The following is a 25,974-nucleotide window of genomic DNA, read 5'->3' as shown; positions in this document are numbered from 1 at the left end:
CACTCGGGGAAGCGCGGGCGGTGTACGCGGGGCCCGGAAGGTGAGGGCGCGCTCTGCGGTCTGATGAGTGCGGAGCCTCCTGGGCCGGCCCTCAGGACACCGCCCACACCCCGATTTCAGAGTCTGCGCCTCCGCTCTCAGAACCCAGCCAGCAGAGTGCCTGGTGCTTACCAAGGGGTTAAATCTGAACCGAAACTGGAAGCGTGTCTTCTGCCCTGGCGCCTAGTGAAGAAAGTGCAAGCTATGCGAGTGCATTTTCACCTCTCAGATGAGCAGAGGTTACACTGCGGGTGTGTAGGGAAAGGGACACCCTCGTCCACGGCTGGTGGGGGTGAGATTCGCACAGCCACTTTGGGGGGCAGCATGGCAATAGCATCAACACTTGAAATGTGCACTCTGGACCCCAACTTGCCAACTTCCAATAATTTGTCCTACAGATATACACACCCATGTCTACAAAAATGTAGGCACAAAGATATTTGGGATATACAGTGTTTTATGGCCAAAGGCTGGAAGCAAACTGCCTTATCATCCATGGGGACTGGATTGAAAATTAGAATACACCCATACATAGCCAGCCCTGGTGCTCTAGTGGTGAAGATTCTGCGCTCTCAGCGCCGGTTCCCAGGGTTTGTTTCCTGGTCAGAAGTCGTCACGCTGGGGCAGCTGTGTGTTGCTGTGATGCTGAAAGCTATGTCACTGGTATTTCAAGTACCAGCAGGGTCACCCATGGTGGACAGGTTTCAGAGGAGCTTCCAGACTAAGACAGACTAGGAAGAAGGACCTGGCCGCCCACTTCCGAAAAAACTGGCGGTGAAAACCCTGTGAATAGCAGCGAAGCATTGTCTGATGTAGCGCCGGAAGGTGAGAGGATCGTGCAAGAAGACCGGGCAGGGGTCCGCTCTGCTGCACACAGGATCGCTAAGAGTCAGAACTGACTCGACAGCAACAACAAAAATCCACACACAGAGTGCTATGCGACTCTTAAAAGGATAAGAGCGACTGTAAGTATAGAAAATCACCAAGATCCATTGTCAAGAACACACTAGAGTGAAAAGCAGTGGCAAAGAGCACGTGACCGTTTGTGTAACAACAACAACAAAGAGGAGGGCGCATGATCCATATCTGCTTCAGATGCATGTAGACCATCTCCAGGGACACCCGTGACTCTGGGAGCCCAGCGTGGGGCTGGGGCTGGAGGGGGAAGATTTTGCTACTCATAGCAGGTTGTTTGTTTTTTTGTTTTGTTTTGCTTTTTGGTCATTTCCAAGTATTACTTTTTGATTGTGAAGGACATAAGATTGCACGTGGCATTTACTTACCTGCTCTACAGTAGGGGGACATTTCTGTCGTTTCCAGCCTTTGGCCGTTGTAGATATTGCTACTATGAACATTCTTAAACGTTTCCTGGTGTACATGGGCACATATTTTTCTGGGGCATCAGTTCGCAAATGTTTTGGTCTCAGAATGCTTTTCCACTCTTAAAAATTATGGAGGACCTCAAAGAACTTTTGGTTATTTAGATTATATCTACCAATATTTATCATATTAGCCATTTATTTATCCAAAAATAACAATAATAACCCATTACATGTTAACATACATAACATATTTTATGAAAAATAACTATTTTCCAAAATAAAAAAAAGTACTGAGAAGAGTAATATTGTTTTACAGTATTTTTATAAATCTCTTTAATGACCGACAATAGAAGACAGCTGGATTCTCTTACCTGCGTCTGCATTCAGTCTCTCTTTTTTTTTTTTTTGTGAAGAAGATCAGCCCTGAGCTAACATCCGTGCTAATCCTCCTCTTTTTGCTGAGGAAGACCAGCTCTGAGCTAACATCTATTGCCAATCCTCCTCCTTTTTCTTCCCCAAAGCCCCAGTAGATAGTTGTATGTCATAGTTGCACATCCTTCTAGTTGCTGTATGTGGGATGCGGCCTCAGCATGACTGGAGAAGCGGTGCATCGGTGCGCGCCTGGGATCCGAACCTGGGCCGCCAGTAGCGGAGTGCGAGCACTTAACCGCTAAGCCACGGGGCCGGCCCTGCATTCAGTCTCTTGAGCTACATTATTTTGGTTGAAAATCCAGCCACACACAAATGCGTAGTTGGAAAAAGGAGGAGTATTTTACAGCCTTTTCAGATAATTGTGAATATTCTTCTTTGATACTATGCTAAAGTTCAGCAAGTGGCAGATTTTTGAGATTAATTACAATCTGAAAATCTATCAGTGGACTTTCTGTACTCTGTTCCATTGAAATCCATTGGTCCATCTTGCAGTTTGAAGGGATCTCTTGCCCAGGCATGATTTTGTAACATGATCCGTAGGTCATTTAGAAAATACGAGTTCACTGAATCAAGCAGATCTTACGAACGTTGGCTCATTTCATTATACAATATTTTTAAATCAGATTCATTAGTATCACTACTGATCTCATCCCAAAAAAGTCTTTAAATATTAGGAAGCTGTCAAAGTCACAGAGCTGGATACATATTTTACAAGTTTTCAATTTTCTCTTGAAAATGTGAATTTTATCTTTGGCAACAAATACTATCAATTGTTTTCCTTGAAGTGACAAGCTCATTTTGTTCATTTTCGAGACGCTCTCAGCCAAATACTGAGGTCTGAATAACCATAGATGGTCAGGCCTTCCATCAGGTGGAAACGGTGTCCATGAGGAAAGTAGCTGGTTCAGCTCACAAGTAGGTCACTGCAGTGCTTCCCTCCAGACCCCGTCAGACTCCATGCGGCAGAAGGGCTTTGCATGTCCTCTTGCTTTGTCACATAGAATACGAAAAAGACGTGTACTCAAAGGCTGAAATTTAGTAAAACTGAGAAGCTTTGCTTCCTCAAGGACATTCTTAAGTCGCACTCGCTTTTTTCCTTTACCATGAGTGTGTAGTCGTGAAGGACGCAGTGACCGCTGGAGTGGGTGGGGCCTCTGCCTTGATTCGGGCTCAGGTGGCAGCAATTTTACACGCCGTTCTTTTACATATCAGCGCAAATGTCCACACAGTGACAAGGCAGTGACACTGTGAATATGGGCATTGTTGTGTCCTAGAGAACCCCTGGAAGAGCCCAGGACCCCAGGAGTCCATGGACAGCACTGAGCACTGTTGCTCTAGGGTTTCCTTGGAGGGGCTCGCTGCGTCTGTCCCAGAGTGGGCACCTGGCCAGCCTTACCAGGGACCTGGGCGAGGCTGACCCATTCCCACTCCCATCAGGGAGCTGTTCTTGCTCCACAGCCTCCTGGACACTGGAAATTGTCAGACTTTTTAATTTTTGTCAAACTGTTAAATGGAGCAACTTTTCATGTGTTTTGGACATTCTTGTTTTGTCTATGAAATGTCTGTCCATGATTTTTGTCTAGTTTTCTATTGGTGATTTGTCTTTTTCTTAAGGATTTTTAAGAGTTTCTATGAGTTTTTTTTTTTACTATGTACTAGTTAATTATCCTTTGTCAGTTAAACGTACTGCAAATTTTCTTCTGGTTGGTTGCTTTCATTCTCATTATTATGTTTTTTGATGAACAGGTGTTCTTAATTTTCTTCTTGTAAAGAACTTACCTTTCTGATTATTTTCGCCTCCATATTTTAAAGCCGTGTTATTAGATGCCAACAAATTTAGATTTGTGGCATATTCCCGATAAATTGAAGCTCTTATCATTGTGCAGTACCCTTTAAACTCTCCCAAGGCGTTCTGCCTTAGAGTAGTTTTTTGCCCTAATGTCTATTTTGTCTAATATTAATTTAGCTAGGTGATATTTATCATATTTTTCTATTTTTTTCACTTGTATTCTTGGGTTTGGGGTGTGTCTCTTGAAAATAGCAAAAGACCGGATTTTTTTTTCACTACAGTGGTTGTAATTGCTGATCTATGTGGATCTGTTTTTACTCGCTTCTCTTGTACTCTTCGATTGTCTTTCTCATCTTTTCAGTTTCTTTTTTCCTCCTTTTTTTACTTCTTTTGGATTCTTTTAAATTATGGTACATTTATGCAGTGGAATGTTCTATATTAATTCAAAAAATTGTATTTCCAAAGGATAGTTTATGGCACATGAAAAGGTTTATGTGGAAAAATATGGAAATATATCTACGGTTATATATGGATAGAAAGATGCACACAGACAGACAGCTGGTTCTCACTATCCACAGGGTTACAGCCTGTGGTCAGTCAGTGCAAGCACTGGACTAGGGACCACAGAACCACTGCTCCTGCAGGAAGTACAGAGTCAGGTTCCTGCCAGCCTCTCATCACAGCATTTCCATCAACCAGTCGGTATAGAACCTTGTTGTATGTGTGCTTCTGTTTAAAGATACCTTATTTAATATACATTGTTGATTCCGTGACATTGGACTCATGCTAACAGCCCTGTGACTCGTGTCTAAACAAAGCTTATCTAAGGCACGTTCTCTCCTAAGTGTCCATCACAGCCTTCGGGACACTACACAGGGCTGAGGACTGTGCTCGGGGGCCACTCTAAGCAGTGAAATCACCATGACACTAAGTAGACTGCATAAAGGACACTTGTTTACAGTGTGGGTGCTGAAACGAGAAGGCAGGGCGTTACCTAGCTCAACCTCAGCCGGGAATGCCAGGCGCGGTGGGCGACTCAAATTTTTTGCCACTCTGTGCATCCATGAATGACAGTGAAAGTGACAAGAGTATTAATTTTGGGTTACAAATAAATTTTTAGGGAGTAGACAGATTTACAAGTACAGAATCCAGGAATAAGGAGGATCAGCTGTACATATATACATCTCATATTAATATATCTCATATTAAATTACATCTTTAAGTGTATAGAAAAAAGACTAGAAGGATACACATCAAATCACTGATATTTGTGGATAGATTTGAGGTTTCAGCATTTTCCAGATTGTCTATAGTGATCATGAACTGACTTTGGGTTCAAAAAGTTATTGATAGAAAGACTGAGTGTGGTCCTTGTGTCTTCCCCAGCCTTGTTTCAGTGACAAGACTAACAACCTGGAGGCTTACGTGAAATGGTTCAACAGACTGTGCTACCTCGTGGCGACTGAGATCTGCATGGTGGGTAGAAAGCCAGGGGCATGACCTGGCGTAGCCAAAGGTGGCCAGAGGTTGGGAGGAGCCCAGCTGGGAGGGAACCCGAAGGGCATCATGAGCCTGTCCGTCTCTAAGCCCAGGGCCGGGCTGAACATCCCTCCGGCTTGCCTGCAGTGGCGTTTCCCCTCTGGCTAGAGCCTGGCAGGGATCCACTGGCCTCTGGCAGAGTGTCAGAGGTGCTTGCTGCAGGAGTGAGGGCAGTCGAGTGCTCCTGCAAGTGGCTCTTCTCCCTCCATCTGTTCCTGTCTGTCATGGACGGCCTGGCTGCGGCCGCGTTTCCTTCCTGGCTCACTAGGATGGAGAGGTAGAGATGACCTCACCTTTAATAACGAGGAGATTGCACATACCAAGTCCAGGTCTCTGGCTTCTCCTGGAAAGCAGGAAGACCCGGCAGTGCTGAGCCAGACGTGCTTGTCACCGAGTCGCAGTCCCGCCGGGCCAGACCCTGTCGACCCTCTTCCTTACAGTGGAGGGACCTTCCTCTGAACCCACTCTCCCACCTCAGGTCAAGCCCAGAGGCCACTTGTCAGGGAAAGATTGCAGGCAGCGTACGTGCCAGGTTGGGCTCTCCGGAAGCAGATGCTGAGGCAGAACTTGGGGTGCAAGGTGTTCATGAGGGGTTGACACCTGCGACAGAGAAAGAGGAAGAGGCAGGACTGCTCAGGAGAAGCAGAGCCACGGTGCCTCAGCCTGTGAGAGTGTTTCCCACATGGGGCCGGAATGGTTGGCCTTTATCTATCCCCAGCCTTTCTCTGCCACCATCACCGTCACCGTCACCATGCCAGCTGCCCTGCAAAGGACAGGGCAGGACCTCAGGCAGGCAGCTCTCTGAAGGAGATTTGGGTGTCACCTCTCCGCAGACCCCACGTCACACTTCCTGCAGGCAGTAAAGACCACTACTGCACACTTAGTATCTGCCTGGTAGGCAGATAGGCAGAATGTGTCTGTGTGGAGAGAACATGGTGCAGGGTCCATGCCCTGCCGCTTCTTACCTTTCCGTCATTGGCCCAGCAGCAGAGATCGGGGTTTACCTTCATGAAGCCTGGACTGAGCCTGCCCGGGGCTTGGGCAGTGCTTCGGCCCAGGATGCCCAAGGGAGGACATGGTTTGGTTGTGAGCCATCAGAGAGGTTGATGTCCCAAGCCTTCGGCCACAAGCTGGGGTTGAAGTCACACGGTCATTCTACAGAAAACGGTGGAGGGGCTGCTCAGAGGTCAGGGCCTGGGGTCAGTGTGTGTGTCCCCCATGTAGGGAGAGCAAGCTTGGTGCTGGGAGAAGGGCGAGAGAGCCACGCTTTCCGCTTCCGGAGGTGGAGTGCGGGAGTTGGGCCTGAGGGAGGGGGGCCTGAGGGGGGGCCCTCAGCCCCACGAGGGGGGCCCACCTGAGCCCCCCCTGGCAGTGGGCTCTGTGCTGGCTCTGCCTGGGACATGCCCTGAGCCCTCAGGCTACTGCCCTGGCACTGAGCGGCTCGGCCATGAAATGGGCTTAGAGAAGGATGATGAGCAGGAGTCTGGTCCAGGCGGTGGGAGCACGTCTCTGAGGCTCAGGCTTACTGTTCCCAGGCAGCCAAGAAGAAGCAGAGGGCCCAGGTGATCGAGTTCTTCATCGACGTGGCCCGCGAATGCTTCAACATCGGCAACTTCAACTCCCTGATGGCCATCATCTGTGAGTCTGTGAAGCCGGATAAGGCCCCCAGTGCGAGTGCCCCCAGAGAGGTTGGAAGGGGCGCACCAGGCAGGCGGGGTGCAAGCCGGGGTGCTCCTCTGAGCAGAGGTCAGTGCCAGCTGGGCCCACCTCCTCGCCCAGAGGCCCTGGGGAGGTGCCCCTTTTGAAGCAAGCTCAGCCTCCTCAGGGTGTTTGGTGGGGCTTGGCGGTGTGTCCCCAGATCCAGGGAAAGCAGGAACCCACAGCAGCCCCTGGCCACCGTATGGGGCCAGTGTGGTGGGGGCAGGGGCAGGGGGCCTGCACACACAGAGCCAGGGCCCCCCAGACACAATGTCCACCAGCACCCGCCCATAGTCTGTCAGGCAGAGGCCACTGCAGACCTCACCTTGGTCAGGGTGCAACCTGAAGGGCTGGGCCAGCTGGGCAGGGCAGAGACCTCCTGCCTGAGGGAGTGAGTGGGGCTGTGCAGCCCGAAGCGGGCCCCCCAGCTCAGCCCTCCCTCTTCCAGCCGGCATGAACATGAGCCCTGTCTCCAGGCTGAAGAAGACCTGGGCCAAAGTGAAGACAGCCAAGTTTTTCATCCTTGAGGTAAGCAAAGTTGCTGGGCGGCCCGGTGTCACCGGCTGTCCCCAGGACACAGCTGCCCAAATGCCTCCGTCTCCTTCCAGCACCAGACGGACCCAACAGGGAACTTCTGCAACTACAGGACAGCCCTGCGCGGAGCAGCCCACCGCTCACTGACTGCCCACAGCAGCCGGGAGAAGGTAGGTCAGAGGCCTGCCCGGCCCTCGGAGCTCCTCCCTGCTCCAGACCACCTCGGCCCAGGCAGGCTGCATCAGAGAACCTGGATGCTGACTTGACAGTCACCTGCTCCAACCCCCTGCCCTTCTGCAGCATCTGTAATAGACAACCATGTTGCCTTACTTGCATGCCTCCGGTATGAGCAACTCACCACCTCCCAAAACGGATCAGCCCGTGCCCAAGCAGCCCGAACTGGTAGGATGTGCTTCTTTATGGGGCCGCAGTCAGCCCCCTGGGGTCATCCTCTCTGGAGCGCCACACGAGTGAGGCTGCTCCCCCTTTTACTTCCCAGTCCTTCAGAGCCCCCAGACCTCTCCCTCTCTCTGCCTGAGTCAACAGCCCAGGCCTGCCCTACTGAGCTCTGGTCTCCAGGTCCCGCCCCACTTGGGTCCCTTTGATCTCAGAACTGCTCCATTTGTCAGAGTCCCTTCTGTTTCAGATCAAATTGTGGTTCCAAATACGCTGGGTCTCATACCTCTGTATTCTAAACGTAATACTTTCATTGATGTGGCCTCAGATCAGTTACGTATCTGCAGTGGCTGAACCAAGCTTCTTGCTCACTAAAACTGCCTTTTCACAGGTCCTGTTCTTATACATTTGCATTTGGGGGCCTTCGCTCACCCTGATCATTATTATTCTCCTGCAAATTCCCCTCGTGGCCTCTGATACAGGAAACCATGCACAGGCCCTGGGATTGCGTGAACCTCTGGCTTAAAACCTGTCACCAGCCCAATGATGTGAGTCGTTCGTCTCCACGGGGAGGAAGCATCAAGACTGCCCTGCCTTTTCAGTCTGGTATCTTGCAGGAACATTGGTGGAGTCAGGTCCCTGCTGCGGTTTGTGGGGGTCTGTTTCCAGCTTGAGGGATAATAGAACGAGCTGCTGTTCTTGACATGCTAAGTCACTCTGGAGTTGTACTGGATGGACACCAGTGGTCAGGTTTGGGGAGCAGGCCAAGATATGCATGCCTGTGCCCCCGAGCAGGTCTTCCTGGCACCCCCCACCCAGGGGGATTTGTGCACAGACCTGGCCACATAGATGGCCGTGTCCTATGCAGCTGGCCCTTCCTGTTCAGGCTGTGAGCACCTCAGCAACTTGGTCCCAGGAGGGCTGATGTGGTGGGGACAGCATTCAGTGAGGCGAGACCTCGAGCCCCAGGGTGGGTGAGCCTGTCTTCCAGGAGCCAGGAAACTGGGGAACCAGGGGCAGCAGGGGCAGGGACCTTGCCTCATTGAGCACCTACCACCTGAGGGCCACCTGACCTCCACCCCCCACTTAATTCTGACAACTACTCTCTGGGGTGGATTTCAGCATTGCCATTTCCCAGCTTAGAAGACTGAGTCTCAGAGAGGGGAACTCACTTGTCTAGTCAAACAGCAAGGAGGTGGCAGAGCCAGGAATCAGACTCTGGCCTGTCTGGCTCTGAATCTCGTGGACTGTGCATCCCACCAGGCTGCCTCCCGTTCCCAGGGCACAGGTGCTGCGGCAGTCACAGGGACACTGGCATATGGCCCAGTGGTGGACTGTGGCTGGGGTGTGTAGAGTTGGCTGCAGCCTTTGGTCTGCAGTGTCGGTCACGGCACTGGTGCTCTGGACTGCTTTTCTTCCATGTGTGCTGAGGCAGGTGGCCGTGGGGCAGAGTGAACAGACTGGGACTTGGTGTTCCTGCACTCTGAACCCCCTTCCAGCTCTGGGGTGCTGGAATGCTCTGTGTTTAGGTCTGTCGGTGGGTGACTTACAGAGCTGTGCATTTAGTTTACTGCATTCTCCTCTAACTTCTGGAGAGACAGGGAACATGAGCTAGAAGATGCTTCATAAATGGATGGAAAGCTGAGGGCTGAATGATGGATTGATGGATAGATGGATGGATGGATGGAAGAATGGATAGACAGAAGGATGGATGGATCAGTGGAAGGAAGGAAGGACAGAAAGATGGATGAATGGATGGAAGGAAAATTACAAGGAAGGAAGAGTGGAAAGATGGATAGACAGAAGGAAGGATGCAAGGAAGGAAGGCGGGATGGAAGGAGGGTTGGAAGGAAGGATGGAAGTTTGGAGATGCTCTTGCAGTCCCCTGGTGCCCCCAGCTGAAACTTTGAGGGCAGGAGGTCTCAGTGGTCATGGCACTCTGTTTTCTTCCTGCCTGTGGCAGGCTCTTGACTGTCTCTCCCTCTCCCCTAGTCTCTGTCACAGGGCCCACTCCACACAGGCTTCTCTGGGTCACCTCCAAGCTGAGCTGGGTTCTGATCAAACTGCTCAGGTCCAGAAAGCAAAGGCAGTGAATTTACAGTCATGCCGTGGGGGCAGGGAGACCAGCTAGGATGCTAAAGCCTGGTATGATGGGCCTGGACCCACATGGACATGGTGGAGGTGGTGAGAAGGGCTCATGTATGGAAAATGCTAGCATCCTGAGGACCAGCTCCGATGGCCCTGCCTCCAGGAAGTCTGCACCAGGCCTCTGAAGAGCGTCTCTGTCCGCGGAGGCCCACTGACCTTACCCATCTCTGTGCCAGCACTTCTCCCCATTCCAACCCCGTTCAGCCGTCAGGCACTGACACTGGGCCTGGGCCTCAGCACCAGCAGTGGAGCGGGGGAGATGGACAGAGACCACCCTCTCTCCTGGCACGGTATGGAAGCAGGCAGGACAGGGGCTCTGGAGCTGAGCCACCTGGGTCTTAGTCCTGCCTCTGCTCCTTACTGCTGTGTGAACTTATGTGAGTTACTTAACCTCTCTGGGTCTCAGCTTCCTCATCTGTAAGGTAGGGTAATGAGAGCCCTGCTTCACAGGACTGTGGCGAGGCTGAAACACGATCCTGTCACCTACAGCTCAGCACGGGGAAGCTCTCAGGCCCGCCACAAGGCCCCCGTGACAAGGGCATAAGCAGAGGGCTCTTTGAGGGCACAGAAAGGGACTAAACTCAGCAAAGCCTTCCTTACTCTGTAGGCTGTTCCCATGACTGTCTTCTGCTACACTGAGGTCAGGGTGAATGTGTCTGACACGCTCTCACTGTCCCCCAAGCCCTGGCACCTGGCACAGAGAAGACCTGAGCAAATGTTTGTGGAATTCACATAAATCTAGGGTGACCAGTTGGTCCCAGTTTCCCCGGGACTGCCCCAGTTTTAGCACCAAAAGTCCTACGTCCCAGGAAACACCAGGCGGTTGGTTTCTCTGCTAAATCTGGCTCTGGTCCTAGCCTTGGTGGTCACTAGCCAGGTGACCCTAGGCCAGGCCCAGCCACTCTATGGGCCTCGGTTTCCCCATCTGCCCTGCCCAGCTGAGTCATCCATGCTTCTGTGCTGTGCAGAGTGCTCAGTGGCCAGGTCTTCACTCAAAGCTCTTGTCAACTTGGATGGGAGGGTGACCTCAGAGCTCCCCGGGCCAGAAATGTCAGGGCCTGGTGCCTGGTCCCAAGGGCGACAGGCTGGAGCCGGTCCTGGCTGGAGCCCGAAGGCAGAGCGGGTGTGTTAGTTTCCTGGGGCTGCTGTAGCAAAGCACACAAACTGGGGGGCTTAGAACAACAGAAATGTATCCTCTCCTAGTTCTGGAGGCCGAAGTCAAGGTTGGCAGGGCTGTGCTCTCTCCAGAGGCTCGAGGTGGATCTTTCGTTGCCTCCAACTTCTGATGATCTCGCACGTTTGTTGGCCAGTGGCCACGTCACTCCCATCTCTGCCTCTGCCTTCACGTGGCCATCTTTCCGGGTGTGTCCAAATTTCTCTATTTTTATAAGGACACCAGTCACTGGATTAGAGCCCACCTAAACCAGTATGACCTCATCTTAACTTGATTCCATCTGCAAAGACTATCTCCAAATAAGGTCCCATTCACAGGGCGTAGGACTTGAACATATCTTTTTGGGGGCCACAGTTCAACCCACAACAGCAGGGTAGACCCAGCTGGCTCCCCAAGGATGGTGTGAACTGTCAGCAGTGGGTCTCCATTCTCTAGGAGTGGGCAGGTGCAGAGCAGGGAGGGAGAAGCAAGACATCCGACAGTGAAACAGAGCACCGCCCTCCCAGGCTGAGGTAGTGAGCAGTCCCTCAGGACCCGGAGAAGGCGTGCTTTTGGCCTTACCATAGTGCATCAGGATCGGATCTTTAGCATCAAGAAAGACATAGAATGACAGTTGTTTAATATGTATTTAAAAAAAAGGAGGCTACAAACTTTACAATAGATGATTCGTATTCCGTACATATTTCACAGTGTGCTCAGCATGCACTGTTCCTCCTGGTGCACACGAGCTGGGAGGCCTAGGTCTGTGGACCCCCAGATTGTGGGGGGAAGCTCCCACCAGCCTCTCCCAGTGGGCAATGGAAGCAATGTTCAAGGGTCATTGCGAGTATGCATCTTTCACCCAGCCCCAACACGAGGGGGAATGGCACCATATACAGTAGGGGCTCAGTCAGCCATGGGGTCTTCTGGGGCCTGGGAGGAAACGGTCTGGCCCCCCAGTAAAGGGCCTGTGCCTCCTCTCTCTGTGGTTTCCATATTGCCCCCATGGTGCACACTAAGTAGCCTGTAACCCGTGAAGCACGGAGGCCACCAGCCTTGCCCTGGAAGTCTCTCCCGCCCTCTGCCTCCCAGGATTGCCTCTGAGGTCCTGCGGCAGGTGGCTGCTGGCAGGGCTGCCTACTGCCTGGCAGCCCCTGCGGGAAGGCCGGCTGAGGGCTGACCTCACCCTCTCCCTTCCAGATCGTCATTCCCTTCTTCAGCCTGCTCATCAAGGACATCTACTTCCTGAATGAGGGCTGCGCCAACCGCCTCCCCAATGGACATGTCAACTTCGAGGTAGGGTCTGGGGGCCCCTGTGGGGTGTGCCCCAAGTTAGACAGGCCAGTAAAAGCCCCCAAGCAGGAGCACTGGCCCTGAACACTTGGACTAATGGGTCCCCGAGGTGGAGCGCAGAAGCTCACAGTCGACATTAGGGTGGGATTATCGGAGTCTCCCCACCGCACATCGTCAAGAGGAGGAGACTGAGGTTTGTGAGGCACTGATTCGACTCCGTGTGGGCCTTGTGCCCAGAACAGGTGAAGCAGAATCATTTTCAGCCCTTGAGGAGCAGCACCAGACTGGTGAGGAAGACAGCCCTGCAGACCCACAGTGACAGCTGGCGAGGTGCCATGACAGGGGCTGCACAGGGGCACAGTGCGTTGGGGTCGGGGAGGCCTCCCAGAGGAGGGCCCTGAGCAGCAGGAGGAAGTGGTCAGGCAGAGGGCGGAGTGGGCAGAAGGAAAGAAAGATTCTTCTCCCTCTGCAGACACTCACTGTTGTCAGCTCAAGTGTCCCCTCCTCCAGGAAGACCCCTTGACCTCCCAGGCAGAAGGAGGCCCATGCACGGTGGGCTGGGCATCCCTTGCACAGCACTCCAGTTCTTGAGCTCCTCAGAAGCAAGGCCAGGCTGATCTGCTCTGTGTCTTGACCACCCCACAGGCCCACCCAGCACATGTTTCTCAGTGTGGCTGGTGGGCTAAGCGTGGTGGGGGCCAAGGCCCAGAAGCCCTGAGGGCATGGGGCAGTGCCAGCAGGTGGTCACTGAGTCCGACAGAGCATGCCATGCAGCCATGCACCCTCCCAATCTTCAAGAAAGAGGGGGCTCTTCTTCCACAAGAGGGCTGGCCCCACCCTAGTGCTGGCCCTACTCAGCCTCCAACTCCAAGGGGCAGTCAGTCTTGGGCCGAATCTCAGTCTCTTCCTCTGTAAAATGGGCCTTCGACCACGGCCGTACGGAGGGACTAGAAGGAATGGACACGCTGTGAGGCCCACCAAGGACTCTACAGGTGTCCCCTGCTGACGGGGCCCCCAGCCAATGCCTGGACCCTTTGGCTGGAGTTGCCTCCACTGTGGGGCCTCACATCGACACCCCACAGACCTTCAGATGCTGCCCGCAGGCTTGGTACCCCTGAGGGCTGGCAAGGCTGGAGGAAGTCCTGTCCAGCAGGAAGCTGAGGCCCTGCATCCTGGGGCAGTCCGGGCTGGAGGCCACATGAGAGGCTAGGCTTGGGTGAGGCTGCAGGGACGGGGGCCTGGGAGCTCACTCTCCAGGTGACCCCAACACATACCAGGTGTGGGAGCCCCTGTCTTTGCCCTTCTTGCATTGGTCCTCAGAACCGAGGCTGGAGGGTGAGAGGCAAGACTGCAAGGTGCTCATGTGGCCTAGATCAGGGCGCAGGCAGTAGGGGCTGGAACCAGCCACCCCGTCATGACTTTGGGCTGCTATTTATTTAAAATTCTTCTTGGGGGCTGGCCACGTGGCACAGTGGTTAAGTTCAGCGTGCTCCACTTCAGCAGCCCAGGGTTCGGTTCCTGGGTACGGACCTACATCACTCATCAGCCATGCTGGGGTGGCGACCCACATACAAAATAGAGGAAGACTGGCACAGATGTTAGCTCAGGGCCAATCTTCCTCAGGGGGAAAAAAATCCTTCTTTAAGTTAGCACAGTTTTTCTTTTTTGTGTGTGTGAGGAAGATTAGCCCTGAGCTAACATCTGCCAATCCTCCTCTTTTTGCTGAGGAAGACTGGCCCTGGGATAACATCCATGCCCATCTTCCTCTACTTTATATGGGACGCTGCCACAGCATGGCTTGACAAGCAGTGCATCGGTGCGCGCCCGGGATCCAAACCCAGGCTGCCGCAGCAGAGCTAGTACACTTAACAGCTATGCCACCAGGCCAGCCCCGCACAGTTTTTCTTTTTTAATTTAAATTTTACTTAAATAAAATTCTGCTTAAATGAATTTACATAAATTTTATTTAAATACATTTTTAAACATTTTTTTGCAACATTCTCTAAATAAACAAACGTGTCATAAGTAGGGATATATCACTTGCCATAAGTGGGGATGACCACAAAAATAAATAGAATGGAACTAAAGTAATAGTCCCCTCTAGATGCACTGCCAGCTGATGGCCCAGCCCGAGCTGCTCTCTCCCCATGATGCGAGCAGCTGGTGAGCCCGAGGTGTTAGGCACAGCAGATTCCTCAGAGGGAATGAGGAGATGTGACAAACACCTGGGTTTCCCGGTGGATGATGTTGTCATTTACTGCCCAGTGTTCCACCTGGCCTGCCCCATAGGTGGGCCTCACTGGGAGTGGTGAGAGAGCCTGGCCAGGGCTGGCCCCACTCTCACAGGTGACCTCCAGGCACTGCGGGGGCACCCATTTTGTGTCTCTACGACCCTGGCAGAAATTTCTGGAGCTGGCCAAGCAAGTTGGAGAGTTCATCACATGGAAACAAGTGGAGTGTCCCTTCCAGCAAGACCCCAGCATCACCCACTACCTGCACACCGCCCCCATCTTCAGCGAGGATGGTAAGGTGGTCCCACGGCCTCCCTGACCCCCAGCGATGGGACTCTTGGGTGGTCTCATAGTCACATCGCCATTCAGGGCCCCTGCTCTGAGCAGGACGCACCATACCCACATTTGCTGGCTCTGGGAGGGAGCAGAGAAGGCTGCATCCCCCAGCTGGATGGTTGCCACCCTTGGAGCACAGGACGGGGCCTGAGGAGCTGTGGGTTGGGACCCCAGGGCCAGGCTTCCCCCTAGACGTAGTTTGGACACTCTTGGGCATCTTAAATCTGAACCATCCATCTGTCTGACCCCACTTTCCTCATCAGTAAAGTAGGGGTGATGATAAGAACTGCCCTCCCAGGGCTCATGTGGGGATGCAGAGCACTGGGCTCCTGGGTATTTCCACAGCTGATGTGTGTGTGCACATGCGTGCGTGTGTGAATGTGTGCACGTGCGTGTGATACACACCAGCATGAGATGAGACATCCTTTCTCCAGAGAGCCATTAATGTCTGTCCCCTCCAGTAAATCAGCATTCCCACTTGATCATTTGTCAGATATAACAAATTTGCTTGTGAATTTGCTAAGTGTGTGTCCTCTAGGATCCCCCTCCTCAAGTAAGAGGAAGTGCTGGAGAAGCAAGTGGTTGTCTAGGCCTGAGTTGATCGTCCCTGTGGGGGCAGTGTGGCCCCACGGTTAGCTGCTTTCTGGATCCAGGACACTCTTGAACCACCCTGAGAGGCCCTGTTCAGCACACCGGAGGCCTGGCTCCTCGTCACAGCAAGCATTTTACAAAGGGACCCACACCCATGATCAGGAGAACATGTTCTGCCAAAAACAAAAAATTAAGGGGAAGGATTTTTTAAATGATTTTGTTTTTGAATTATTAATACTTTCAACTTTGCCATTTTACTTTTTATTTTGGAGCCAGTAACTTTTTGGTGGGGGTATCACCCATAACTGGAGTCCCTCCCCCAACACAAGAAGCTCAGCAGTCTGATATATCCGTCAACCAGCCCGGGCTGCTCCCACCCCAGTGAGCTGTGTGACCCTGGGTAGATTCCTCACCCTCTCTGAGCCTCCCCTGCTGCATTTATAAAGTGAGAAGAGAATATACTTCCCAGGGCCGCAATGAGAATTACTTGAGTTGGCACAGGCAAAGCCCATAGAACTACACTCCATCGATACTAGTTGTATTTGTTTCCTATTAGTGCTGAAACAAATCACTACAAACTTGGTGGCTCAAAACAACACAAATTTATCCTCTTACAGTTATGGAGATTAGAAGTCTGAAGTCAATTCCACTGGGCTAAAGTCAAGGTGTTAGACCTGGTTATTTCTGGAGACTCTAAGGGGACAATCCACTTCCTGGCCCTTTATGACATCTAGTGGCTGCCTGTATTCCTTGGCTTATGGCCCCTCCCTCCATCTTCAAATCACATCACTCCAACATCTGCTTCCACCATCATATCATCTTCTCTCTCCTGTAGTTAAGTTTCCCTCTGTCTCCCTCTTAGAAGGACACTTATGACTGCATTTAAGGCCCACCTGGATAATTCAGGATAATCTACCCATCTCCAAATTCTTAACTTAATCACATCTGCAAAATCCCTTTTGGCCATTGGTGGTAACATACTGACAGGACTGGGATTCTCTGAGGGCTAGTATTCAGCCTCCTACACTGGTTATTATGATGATTATTGTCATTAGCCAATGCCTTCTTCATGGAACTTGGGTAATAAGATGTGTTAAAGGCACATTAGGAGGGATCAGGGGGAGTTTAAGGGCAGGGAGGGAAGAAAGGGAGGGGCATTTCATTCACTCCTTCAGTCTCAGTATTTCTAGAGAGCCTGCTGTGTGCCAGTCAGCAATTCAGCTGTGAACATACAGATAAAAGCCCAGCCCTTCTGGAGCACCCTTAGAGAGGAGCACCTCCCATTTTGACCTTCTCTTCCTCTTGTCCCTCCCCCCACCCCAAAAAAGTGGAGAAAAGCAAGAGAAGGGACCTAAGATGTATTGAGCCCTGACTGCCTCACAGCCTCTGACAGAAGTCTCACCCTGCCCTCAGCTCCAGGCCTCCCCTGGCAGGGCCCTCCTGGCAATCCAGTCATCCTTGAGGCTCTTTAAAACAAATAAAAATATAGAAAGTCTCAGCAAAGAAACAGAAGACATAAGGAAGAGCCAAATGGAAATTTTAAAACTGAAAACACAATAACTGAAATAAAAACTGAGTAGATGGGCTCAGCAGCAGAATGGAGAGGACAGAGGAAATAATCAGTGAGCTGGAAGACAGAACAACAGAAACCATGCAGTCTGAACAACAGAGCCTCAGGGACCTGCGGGACTATAACAAACGATCTAGGGGCTGGCCTGGTGGTGCAGCAGTTAAGTGCACGTGCTCCGCTGCAGCAGCCCGGGGTTCATAGGTTTGGATCCCAGGTGCACACTGACGCACCACTTGTCAAGCCATGCTGTGGCGGCATCCCATATAAAGTAGAGGAAGATGGACACAGATGTTAGCCCAGGGCGAATCTTCCTCACCAAAAAAAAAAAAAAGAAAAAAGATCTAACACCCATGTCATCAGAGTCTGGGAAGGAAGGGGACAAAGAAGGCAGGGTTGAAAAAGTAATAGAAGAAGTAATGGCTGGCAAGTTCCCAGATTTGGAAAAGACATAATCCTGCAGATTCAAGAAGCTGAGTGAATCCCAAACAGAATAAACCCAAAGAAACACATACCAAGACACATCATAGTCAAACTTCTGAAAACCAAAGAAAAGGAAACAAATCTTAAAAGCACTGAGAGAAAAATGACGCTTTACCTATAGGGGAAAACAATTCAAATGACATCAGATTTCTCATCAGAAACCATGGTGGCCAGAAGGCAACGGCACATTTTTCAACTGCTGAAATAAAATAACTATCAACCCAGAATTCTATATCCAGTGAAAATATCCTCCAGGAGTTTACTATAGATAAATCAAAATGGAATTCTAAAAGCTGTTCAGGTAACCCCCAGGAGGAAAAATAAAACAGAAAAACAAAACAGAAAGAACACACAGAAAACAAAAAAAAAATTAATAAAATGTCAGACTTAAGCCCAACATATCAATAATCATATTAAATGTAAATGGTCTAATACACCAAGTAAAAGACAGAGATTGGCAGAGTAAATTAAAGACATGACCCAACAATATGCTGTCTACAAGAAACTCATTTCAAATATCATAATATAGACAGGTTATAAAGTAAAAGAATGGGGAAATATTAGTCAAAGGAAAGCAGGAATTGTGATATTAATTTCAGAGGGAAGAAAATTTCCAGAGACGAGAGGGACATTATATAGTAATAAAGGGGTCAATCTCCCAAGAAGACATAGCAATCCTAAATGTGTATCCACCAAACAACAGAGTTGCAACATTTATGAAGCAAAAAACTGATAGAACTGAAGGAGATATAAACAGATCCACAATTATAGTTGGAGACTTCAGTGCCCCCTCTCAACAATTGATAGTACAACTAGACAGAAAATCAGCAAAGACATAGAAGAACTCACCAATACCATCAAACAAAAGGATCTGATCAACATTTACAGGACACTCCATACCACCACACATTTACAGAATACTCATTTTTTCAATTGCCCGCAGAACATATACCAAGATAGGCCATATCCTGAGCCACATAAAACAAACTGCAACAAACTGAAATCATACGGAGTGTGTTTTCTGATCACAATGGCATCAAACTAGAAATCAGTAACATGACAACAGGAAAATCTCCAAACACTTAGAATCTAAACAACACCTTTCTAAATAATCCATCAGTCAAAGAAGAAGTCTCAAAGGAAATCAAAAAATGATTAAAGTAAATGATAATGCAGTCAAAATCTGTGGGATGCAGCTAAAGCAAGGCTGAAAGACTTTTACAGCACTGAATGCAGACATTAGAAAAAAGGAAAGGTCAGGGGTCGGCCCGGTGGCATAGCGGTTAAGTGCACACGCTCCGCTGCAGTGGCCTGGGGTTTGGATCCTGGGCACGCACCAACGCACCACTTGTCAAGCCATGCTGTGGCGGCGTCCCATATAAAGTAGAGGAAGATGGGCATGGATGTTAGCACAGGGCCAGTCTTCCTCAGCAAAAAGAGGAGGATTGGCATGGATGTTAGCTCAGGGCTGATCTTCCTCACAAAAGAAAAAAAAAAAAGAAAAAAGGAAAGTTCTCACATTAGTCATCTAAGTTTACACCTCCAGAACCTAGAAAAAGAGGAACAAAACAAACCCAAAGCCAGCAGAAGGAAGGAAGGAAGAGCACAGGAGAGTAGAAATCAATGAAATGGGAAACAGAACAACGATAAAGAAAATCAATTAAACAAAAAGCTGGTTCTTTGGAAAGAACAATAAAATTGCCGTCCTCTAGCAAAGAACCTCTTGACAAAGAAAAAGAGAGAAAAGAGAGAAATTATCAATATCAGGAATGAAACAAAGGATGTTACTATAGACTCTGCCAATATCAAAAGGCTAATAAGGAAATACTATGAACAACTCTATGCACATAAATTTGACAAGTTAGATAAAATGGACCAATTCCTCAAAGAACACAAACTACCATAAGTCAACATAAAATAGATAATCTGAATAGCCCTATAACTATTAAGGAAACTAACTATTAAAAATACCCAAAAGTGAAATCTCTAAGCCCAGATGGTTACACTAGAGAATTCCATTAAACATTTAAAGAAGAATTAATACCAATTCTGCACAATCTCTTTCAAAAAATAGAAGAGGAGGGAACTTCCCATTTCATTTTGTGAACCCAGTGTTACCCTGATACCAAAACTATACAAAGACAGGATAATAAAAGAAATACAGATCAATATCCCTCATGAACATAGATGCAAAAAGTCTTTAACAAAATATTAGCATATAGAATCCAACAATATATAAAAATAATTATGTATCATGACCAAGTGGGTTTATTCCAGAGATGCAAGGGGCTGGTCAATATTTGAAAATCAGTCAATGTAATCCACCATATTAACAGGTTAAAGGAGAAAAATCACTTCATTATATCAGTTGATGTAGATAAAGCATTTGACAAATTTCAACACGCACGCATGGGGAAAAGTCTCAGAAAAAATAAAAATAGAAGTAATTTATCCACTTGATAAATTGCATCTACAAAAATCCTTCAGCTAACATTATATTTAATGGTGAAAGACTGTTTTCTCACTAAGATGGGTTACAAGGCAAGGTATCTACTCTCGCCACTCTTATGCAACTTAGTAATGGAAGATCTAGTCCATGCAAAAGGCAAGAAAAGGAAATAAAGACATACAGATCAGAAAGGAAGAATTAACACTGTCCCTATTCGCAGAAGATGTAAAAAAATCCCCCCAAATCTACGAAAACTCCTGAGTTCAGCAAAAGTCGCAGGATACAAGATAAACATGCAAAAATCTATTGTATTTCTATGTGCTAACAAGGCATATGTGGACAATATAATACCGTTTATAATTGCTCAAAAAATGAAATGCTCAGGTGTAAATCCAGCAAAACATGGATGAAATTTATATGCTAAAAACTACACAATGCTGATAAAAAAATCAAAGAAGATCTAAACAAATGGATAGACGTGACATCCATGAATTGGAAAATGCCACATAGCAAAGATATCAGTTCTCCTCCCCGCGTTCGAGTACAGGTTTAATGCACTTCTTATCAAAATTCCAGCAAGATTTTTTTGTAGAAATAAACAAGATTATTCTAAAATTTATATGGAAAGACAAAGGAGCTAGAATAGCTGAAACAATTTTGAAAAACAAGAATAAATGGGGAGGACCCACTCTACTCAATATGAAAGCTGATAGCTACAGTAATCAAGAGAGTGTGGTCTTGGCGGGACAGACACATGGATCAATGAGACAGAATAGGGAACCCAGAAGTAGACCTACACAAATATGCCCAATGGTTTTTGACAAAGGTGCAAAAGCAATTCAGTGGAGGAGTGATAGCCTTTGTAACAAATGGTGCTGGGGCATTTGGACATCCATAAACCAAAAAATGAACCTCAACCTAAGTCTTACACTTATACAAAAATTAACTCAAAATGGATTACAGACTCGAACGTGAAACTATAAAACTTTAGGGAAAAAAAGCAAGAGAAAATCTTTGGGTTGTAGAACTTCTTATAGAAGTAAGTATGCAGCTACTATATGACTCAGCAATTGCGCTCTTGGGCATTTATTTATTCCAGAGAAATGAATACTCATGTTCACACGGAAACCCATACACGAATGTTGATAGCAGCTTAATGTGTTATAGCTAAACACTGGAAACAACCTAGATGTCGTTCAGTGGGTGAAGGGTTAAACACACTGTGGTATGTCCATACCATGGAACATTATTCAGCAGCAAAAAGGAATGAAGTATTGACACACCCTATAGCATGGATGAATCTCCAGAGAATTACACTGAGTGAAAAGAGCCAATCCCAAAAGGTTACAAACTGTTGAAATGACAATGTAGACATGGAGAACTGATTAGTGGTTGCCGGGGGACAAGCAAGGGATGAAGTTGGGAGGAAGGTGGTGTGGCTATAAAAGGGCTCCATGAGGGATCCTCGTGGTGATGGGATGTTCTGCATCTTGACTGTATCTGTGTCATATCCTGGTGCTGAGCCTGTCCTGTCGTTTTGCTAGTGGTTGCCGTTGGAAGAAAGTGAGTAAGGGGTACACAGGTCACTCTGTATTGTTTCTTACAACTGCATGTGAATCTACAATTACCTCTCAATGACAAGATTGATGTAAAAACTTAAAGCAGGTCAGACTCTGGGTGTGGAACAGGTTATCATCATCAACCATAATTGTGTAATTTCATTTTCTGACTAGGTCTTTATTTGGCTTCTTATGAAAGTGAGAGCCCAGAGAACCAAACAGAAAAAGAGAGGTGGAAGTCTCTGAGGTGAGTCTGTGTGCCAAGCAGGGCTGGGGGTGCTTGGGGCCAGGACGGGGCCCAGGGGCTTCACTACCTGCATCTCAGCCTCCGGAGAGCCCCGCCACCCCATGGGGAGGGGGTAGGTCAGGCCAGGGTCTTAGGGGTGGGGGCAGAACTCAAGGGCTGGAGTAGGAGAGGAGGCTAGGATTATGGCTGGAGGCTGTCCCTGTGGGCAGTCAAGATGTGTCCCAGGGCCAGGAACCTCTGGTCCATATTCTCACACCTTAAGGTGAGACGCACACCATCTCCTGCTTGTTCAGCCTGTGAACCCAGCCGAGCAGAGGTGGGAAATGATCCGCAGCGGCAGGCTCTGAGTACTGAGCCCAGAGGATTGCGGCGTCCCTCTGGGGCGGGAGGCCGCTGCTGGAGGGAAGTGTAGCCTTGCCCGGCCGGGCATCAGGCTCTCACCGCCCTCAGCACATTTAAATCCACAGGTCTTCTATTTTGGGGAAGACGTGAGAAGTGCTGAGCTGCAGGAGGAGGAGGAGGAGGAAGTCAGCAGAAGGCTTCTGCAGCCCGCCTCAGCCAGCCCAGCGGGAGGCGGAGGTGTTGGCATCTCACTGCTTTGCAAACTGTGACCCCATGGCCTGGCGCCACCACAGTGACCACGTGGCACAGGAGACCTTTTTCCACCTTTTGTGGAACCTCAGCCCTGGCAGGGCCTGGGCCTCCAGACACGCAGGTGGCACGTGCCTCAGGGACCCTGCCTTCAGGATGGCAGGGGTCACATTGCTGGTGAGTTTGTCCATCCTCGGCAAGGACATAGCAAGGACACAGCACGGCCTCAAAGGATCAGACGGCTGCAGTCTTGATCTCACTGGGTGACGCGTGCCACGGAGGCCGACACCCAGTCTGTCTCCGGGTGGCCTGGGAGCCTCCACATCTCCAGCAGGGCTCACAATGATGTGAGAGGGGCCAGAGCCCTCAGTGTCCCCTGTCCTTCTGTGATGGACCCTACCCTACCCCTCTCGATGGCTGCTTTCTGCAGCCCTGTGCACTCCCTTTCTGGATCCTGCTGGTATGAGGGGATGGCTTTCTGGTGACAGCTGTGATGCAGGTCACAGGACAAATTTGAGTCACAGAGCTGACAACGTGTACAGTACGCTGTAAACTTTAGAGCTGGTATCAACGCATATCGGTACATCCACACCATGTCTCTCACCCGTGGGCCTGAGATGAGCTTCTGCCAGGATGCAGGCAGTTTCCCAGCTCAGTTTTCCCCACGGGTCAGGAGGGGCCATGGTGGCCGTTCCCTCTCCATGCTGTGCTGACGGGGCCCGGTGAATGGATACTGACAGCCCTCTGCAGCCAGACGCCTCTCTTATCGGGGGTGGGGGTGATGAAGCTGACGATGCAACTTGGCCCACCGTGAGGCTCCTCCCATGGGCCCCTCAGCCCCTCACACACCGAGTAAGTTTCTCTGCCAGGAAGCAGTGGGGCATGGAGCCACTGAGCCCCCACCTGGCCTGTGACCAGGTCACCCAGCCAGGAAATCAGGAGGGTCATGTGTGATGCAGGTCAGGGCCTGCTGGGCAGAGGGGCTGTGTCGGGGTATACCCGCCCACGCTGGCTGGCTCCTGGCCACATCAGGCCCCTTGTGCTGGGGCCCACTCGGTACCAGACTCAGCTGTCCTGGCAGCATGGCTTCGGGACAGAGCCCCCAGCATCTCAGGTGCCTCCCCTGACTCGGGGACTTCTGCCTGGTGAACCCGGACCTCAGCACGGCCCCAGAAGAGCCCGGCAGCCTGGCAGAGGTGTGGGAACACTGCATGCTAGGGTTGAGCCCCAACCGGCACACCCCCTTTCCATCTGAGACCCCAGAGAGACAGGCTGAGTAGTGCAGGGAGCAGGTGGCAGAGGGAGGACCAGGCTTCCACTGAGTCCAGGCTCCCACCCCGCCTCACACTACACCCAGCTCCCAGCAGGGCCCAGTTGGCCCTCAGGTCAAGCCGAGGAATCCTGGGGGGTCCCAGGAGCTGGCTAGAAGCATCTCTTATCCGCTCATCCCTACCCAACACGCTCCCTTGGTGCCTGACGTCCCCTGGGGCGGCATCAGACAGGACCCTCTGCCTCCCAGTCATGCTGAGCGCTGCCTGTCAGGAGCAGGGGGCAAGTGGTGCGAGGGAGTTAGGCCAGCCTTGGAGACGCGTGATGGCAGGTCCAGGGCTGATGCCCAGGGAGCTCTGGGAGGCCTGCTTGGGGCCCAGCTCTCGCAGAGGAGGTTGTCTCCTACCCGGCCTTGGGGACACAGGACACTCTGGAGGGGCTGACCCAAGGGCCCAGGCCTTGCCAGTCACCTGGCTCCATCTCCTTACTCCTGAGCAACTCTGTGCAGGGGCTTGTGAGGAAACCCCAGTATGCTGAACTCGGGGAGACAGCAGGTGAGGCCAAGGGGCCTGGGGGCAGCTGGCCACGGCGCCCTCCCCTCCTCAAGCCATCCCTCACCCAGGCCCAGGCTCCTAGCTTTCTCCAGGGCCAGCCCTCAAATGCCTCCTCACAGCCATGCCCCCCACAGCCAAGGCCCAGCTCAGCCCTCCCTATTTTCTGCCAGGAGATTGCAGCAGCCTCGTCCCAGGCTGGGAGACATGTGAGGAAAGGATGTTGGAGAAAGCAGTACAGACAGACAATTGAAACTCTAGGAGGCAGGTTAAGCTTGTCAGTGCCAATAGGGCAGGGCTGACCCTGCTGCTGAGAGGCCCTGCGGCCCCAGTGCAAAGGAAACACTGTTTCCTGTTTCTGTGGCCTTGCACATGCCATTCCCACCACCTGGCATGCTGTTCCCCTCCTTGTCGATCTAGTCAGAGCTGCAGCCTCAGGTGCAAGGCCTCTTCTGGAGCAGGATTCCTAACATGCAGCCCACTCCTCTACACCTGCTCCTTCCAGCCTGCCTGCCCTCGGGGACCCAGTGCAGAATGGGTGTCAGGGGAGGATAGCAAAGTGAGGTCTGGGCTCACTCCCAGTTGGAAGAGGGCTCAGGGCAAGAGGGAAGGAGGCAGCCCATGGCCAGCCTCGCAGAGGACGCAGGGCCGAGGGGCTCAGGCTGAGTGTGTTTATGTCTCAGGTTCATCCACGGGGCCCTTGAACCCGCTCTCCACCTCTCTGAGCAGCTGCTGGGTGCCAGGCCCTGTGCGGCCCAAAGGAGGCCTTCTCTCAGAGGACCCACCCAGCAGCCCCCTAGGTGGAGATCGTGGTACCCCTTCTCCAGATGCAACCTCAGAGCCCAGAGAGGGATGGCGCTCAGCTCACAGCCACACAGACGGTTCCTTAGCCACATCCAAGACACGTGGCCCTTCCCTGCAGAGGTCCCTTTGTCCTCCTGCTGTCCTAGCCTCGGTCCCTACAGCCAAGTCAGATGGCCCACAGGGGCTCTGAAGGGCGAGGCCTACGCCTGTGGGACAGGTGTCAGCAGCACAGGTGGTGCCCAAGACTGATGCCCGTGAGGCCCGGCACTGCGCCAGGTGACGCAGACTCCCGACACGCAGCACAAGGTTTGAAGCTGCCCAGCTCAGCCAGGAGGCAGGCGTGTGGGCCCCAGGCTCTAGGAGAGCCAGCAGCCCCATTGTGCCTAGGAGGCCAGGGAGAGGGTGTGGCTGTGGTCTCTCCTAGCACTTCCCCCCACCCCACCCCGAGCCCTCCAGAGAGGGAACAGTGTGAGTGGGGGACAGGAAGCCTTTCCTGGCTGGGCTTTTCCTCGGAGGACCCGGGCCTGGCTGGGGTTCAGAATCACTTCATTGTCACGTGGGTGGTCTGCAAGTCCTCTGATCCCCGCACCCACATGGCTGCATCACTGGAGCCACGCTGCTGCCAGCACCCCCCCCCCACTGAGGTTCCCTGGGCAGCATCTCTCTGTGACCAGCGACTTATCCTGTGACCCGGCCACATCCAGGCCCCTGCAGAGCAGGACTCCAGATAACCCTAAGGGACACCACGGACCCCCTCCTCCTTTCCTGTACAACTCGGACAGATGGCCGTCAGAGTGGCCCTTGCCCAGATCTCTCAGGCAGGGATCAGGCCGCTGCGTCCCCCCATGCTGCAGGGCTCATATGAGGTTCTGCAGGGAGGGGCACCCCGCCCACAGCACCCCCAGCCATGCCCTCCGCAGTCTCTCACTGCCCGCTAATATACCCCATCTGCG

General features: G+C 51.1%; 1 protein-coding gene across 1 annotated transcript in view; it reads left to right on the top strand.

The window, feature by feature from the left end:
- RASGEF1C (RasGEF domain family member 1C) overlaps positions 1-22,298 on the top strand; it is a 32,948-nt gene extending 10,650 nt beyond the window's left edge. Inside the window, exons 6-13 of the mRNA XM_058548172.1 lie at positions 4,969-5,058; positions 6,657-6,759; positions 7,268-7,347; positions 7,428-7,523; positions 12,251-12,346; positions 14,744-14,867; positions 21,734-21,806; positions 22,274-22,298. Coding sequence (XP_058404155.1) covers positions 4,969-5,058; positions 6,657-6,759; positions 7,268-7,347; positions 7,428-7,523; positions 12,251-12,346; positions 14,744-14,867; positions 21,734-21,806; positions 22,274-22,298 — 687 coding nt within the window. The remainder of the gene's footprint in view (positions 1-4,968; positions 5,059-6,656; positions 6,760-7,267; positions 7,348-7,427; positions 7,524-12,250; positions 12,347-14,743; positions 14,868-21,733; positions 21,807-22,273) is intronic.
- Positions 22,299-25,974: the final 3,676 nt, after the last annotated feature.

Source organism: Diceros bicornis, chromosome 1 (genome assembly GCF_020826845.1).
Source record: "Diceros bicornis minor isolate mBicDic1 chromosome 1, mDicBic1.mat.cur, whole genome shotgun sequence".
NCBI classification, from domain to species: Eukaryota; Metazoa; Chordata; class Mammalia; order Perissodactyla; family Rhinocerotidae; genus Diceros; species Diceros bicornis.
Note: the sequence above shows the minus strand (reverse complement) of the source record. Positions and strands in the feature narration are given on the sequence as shown.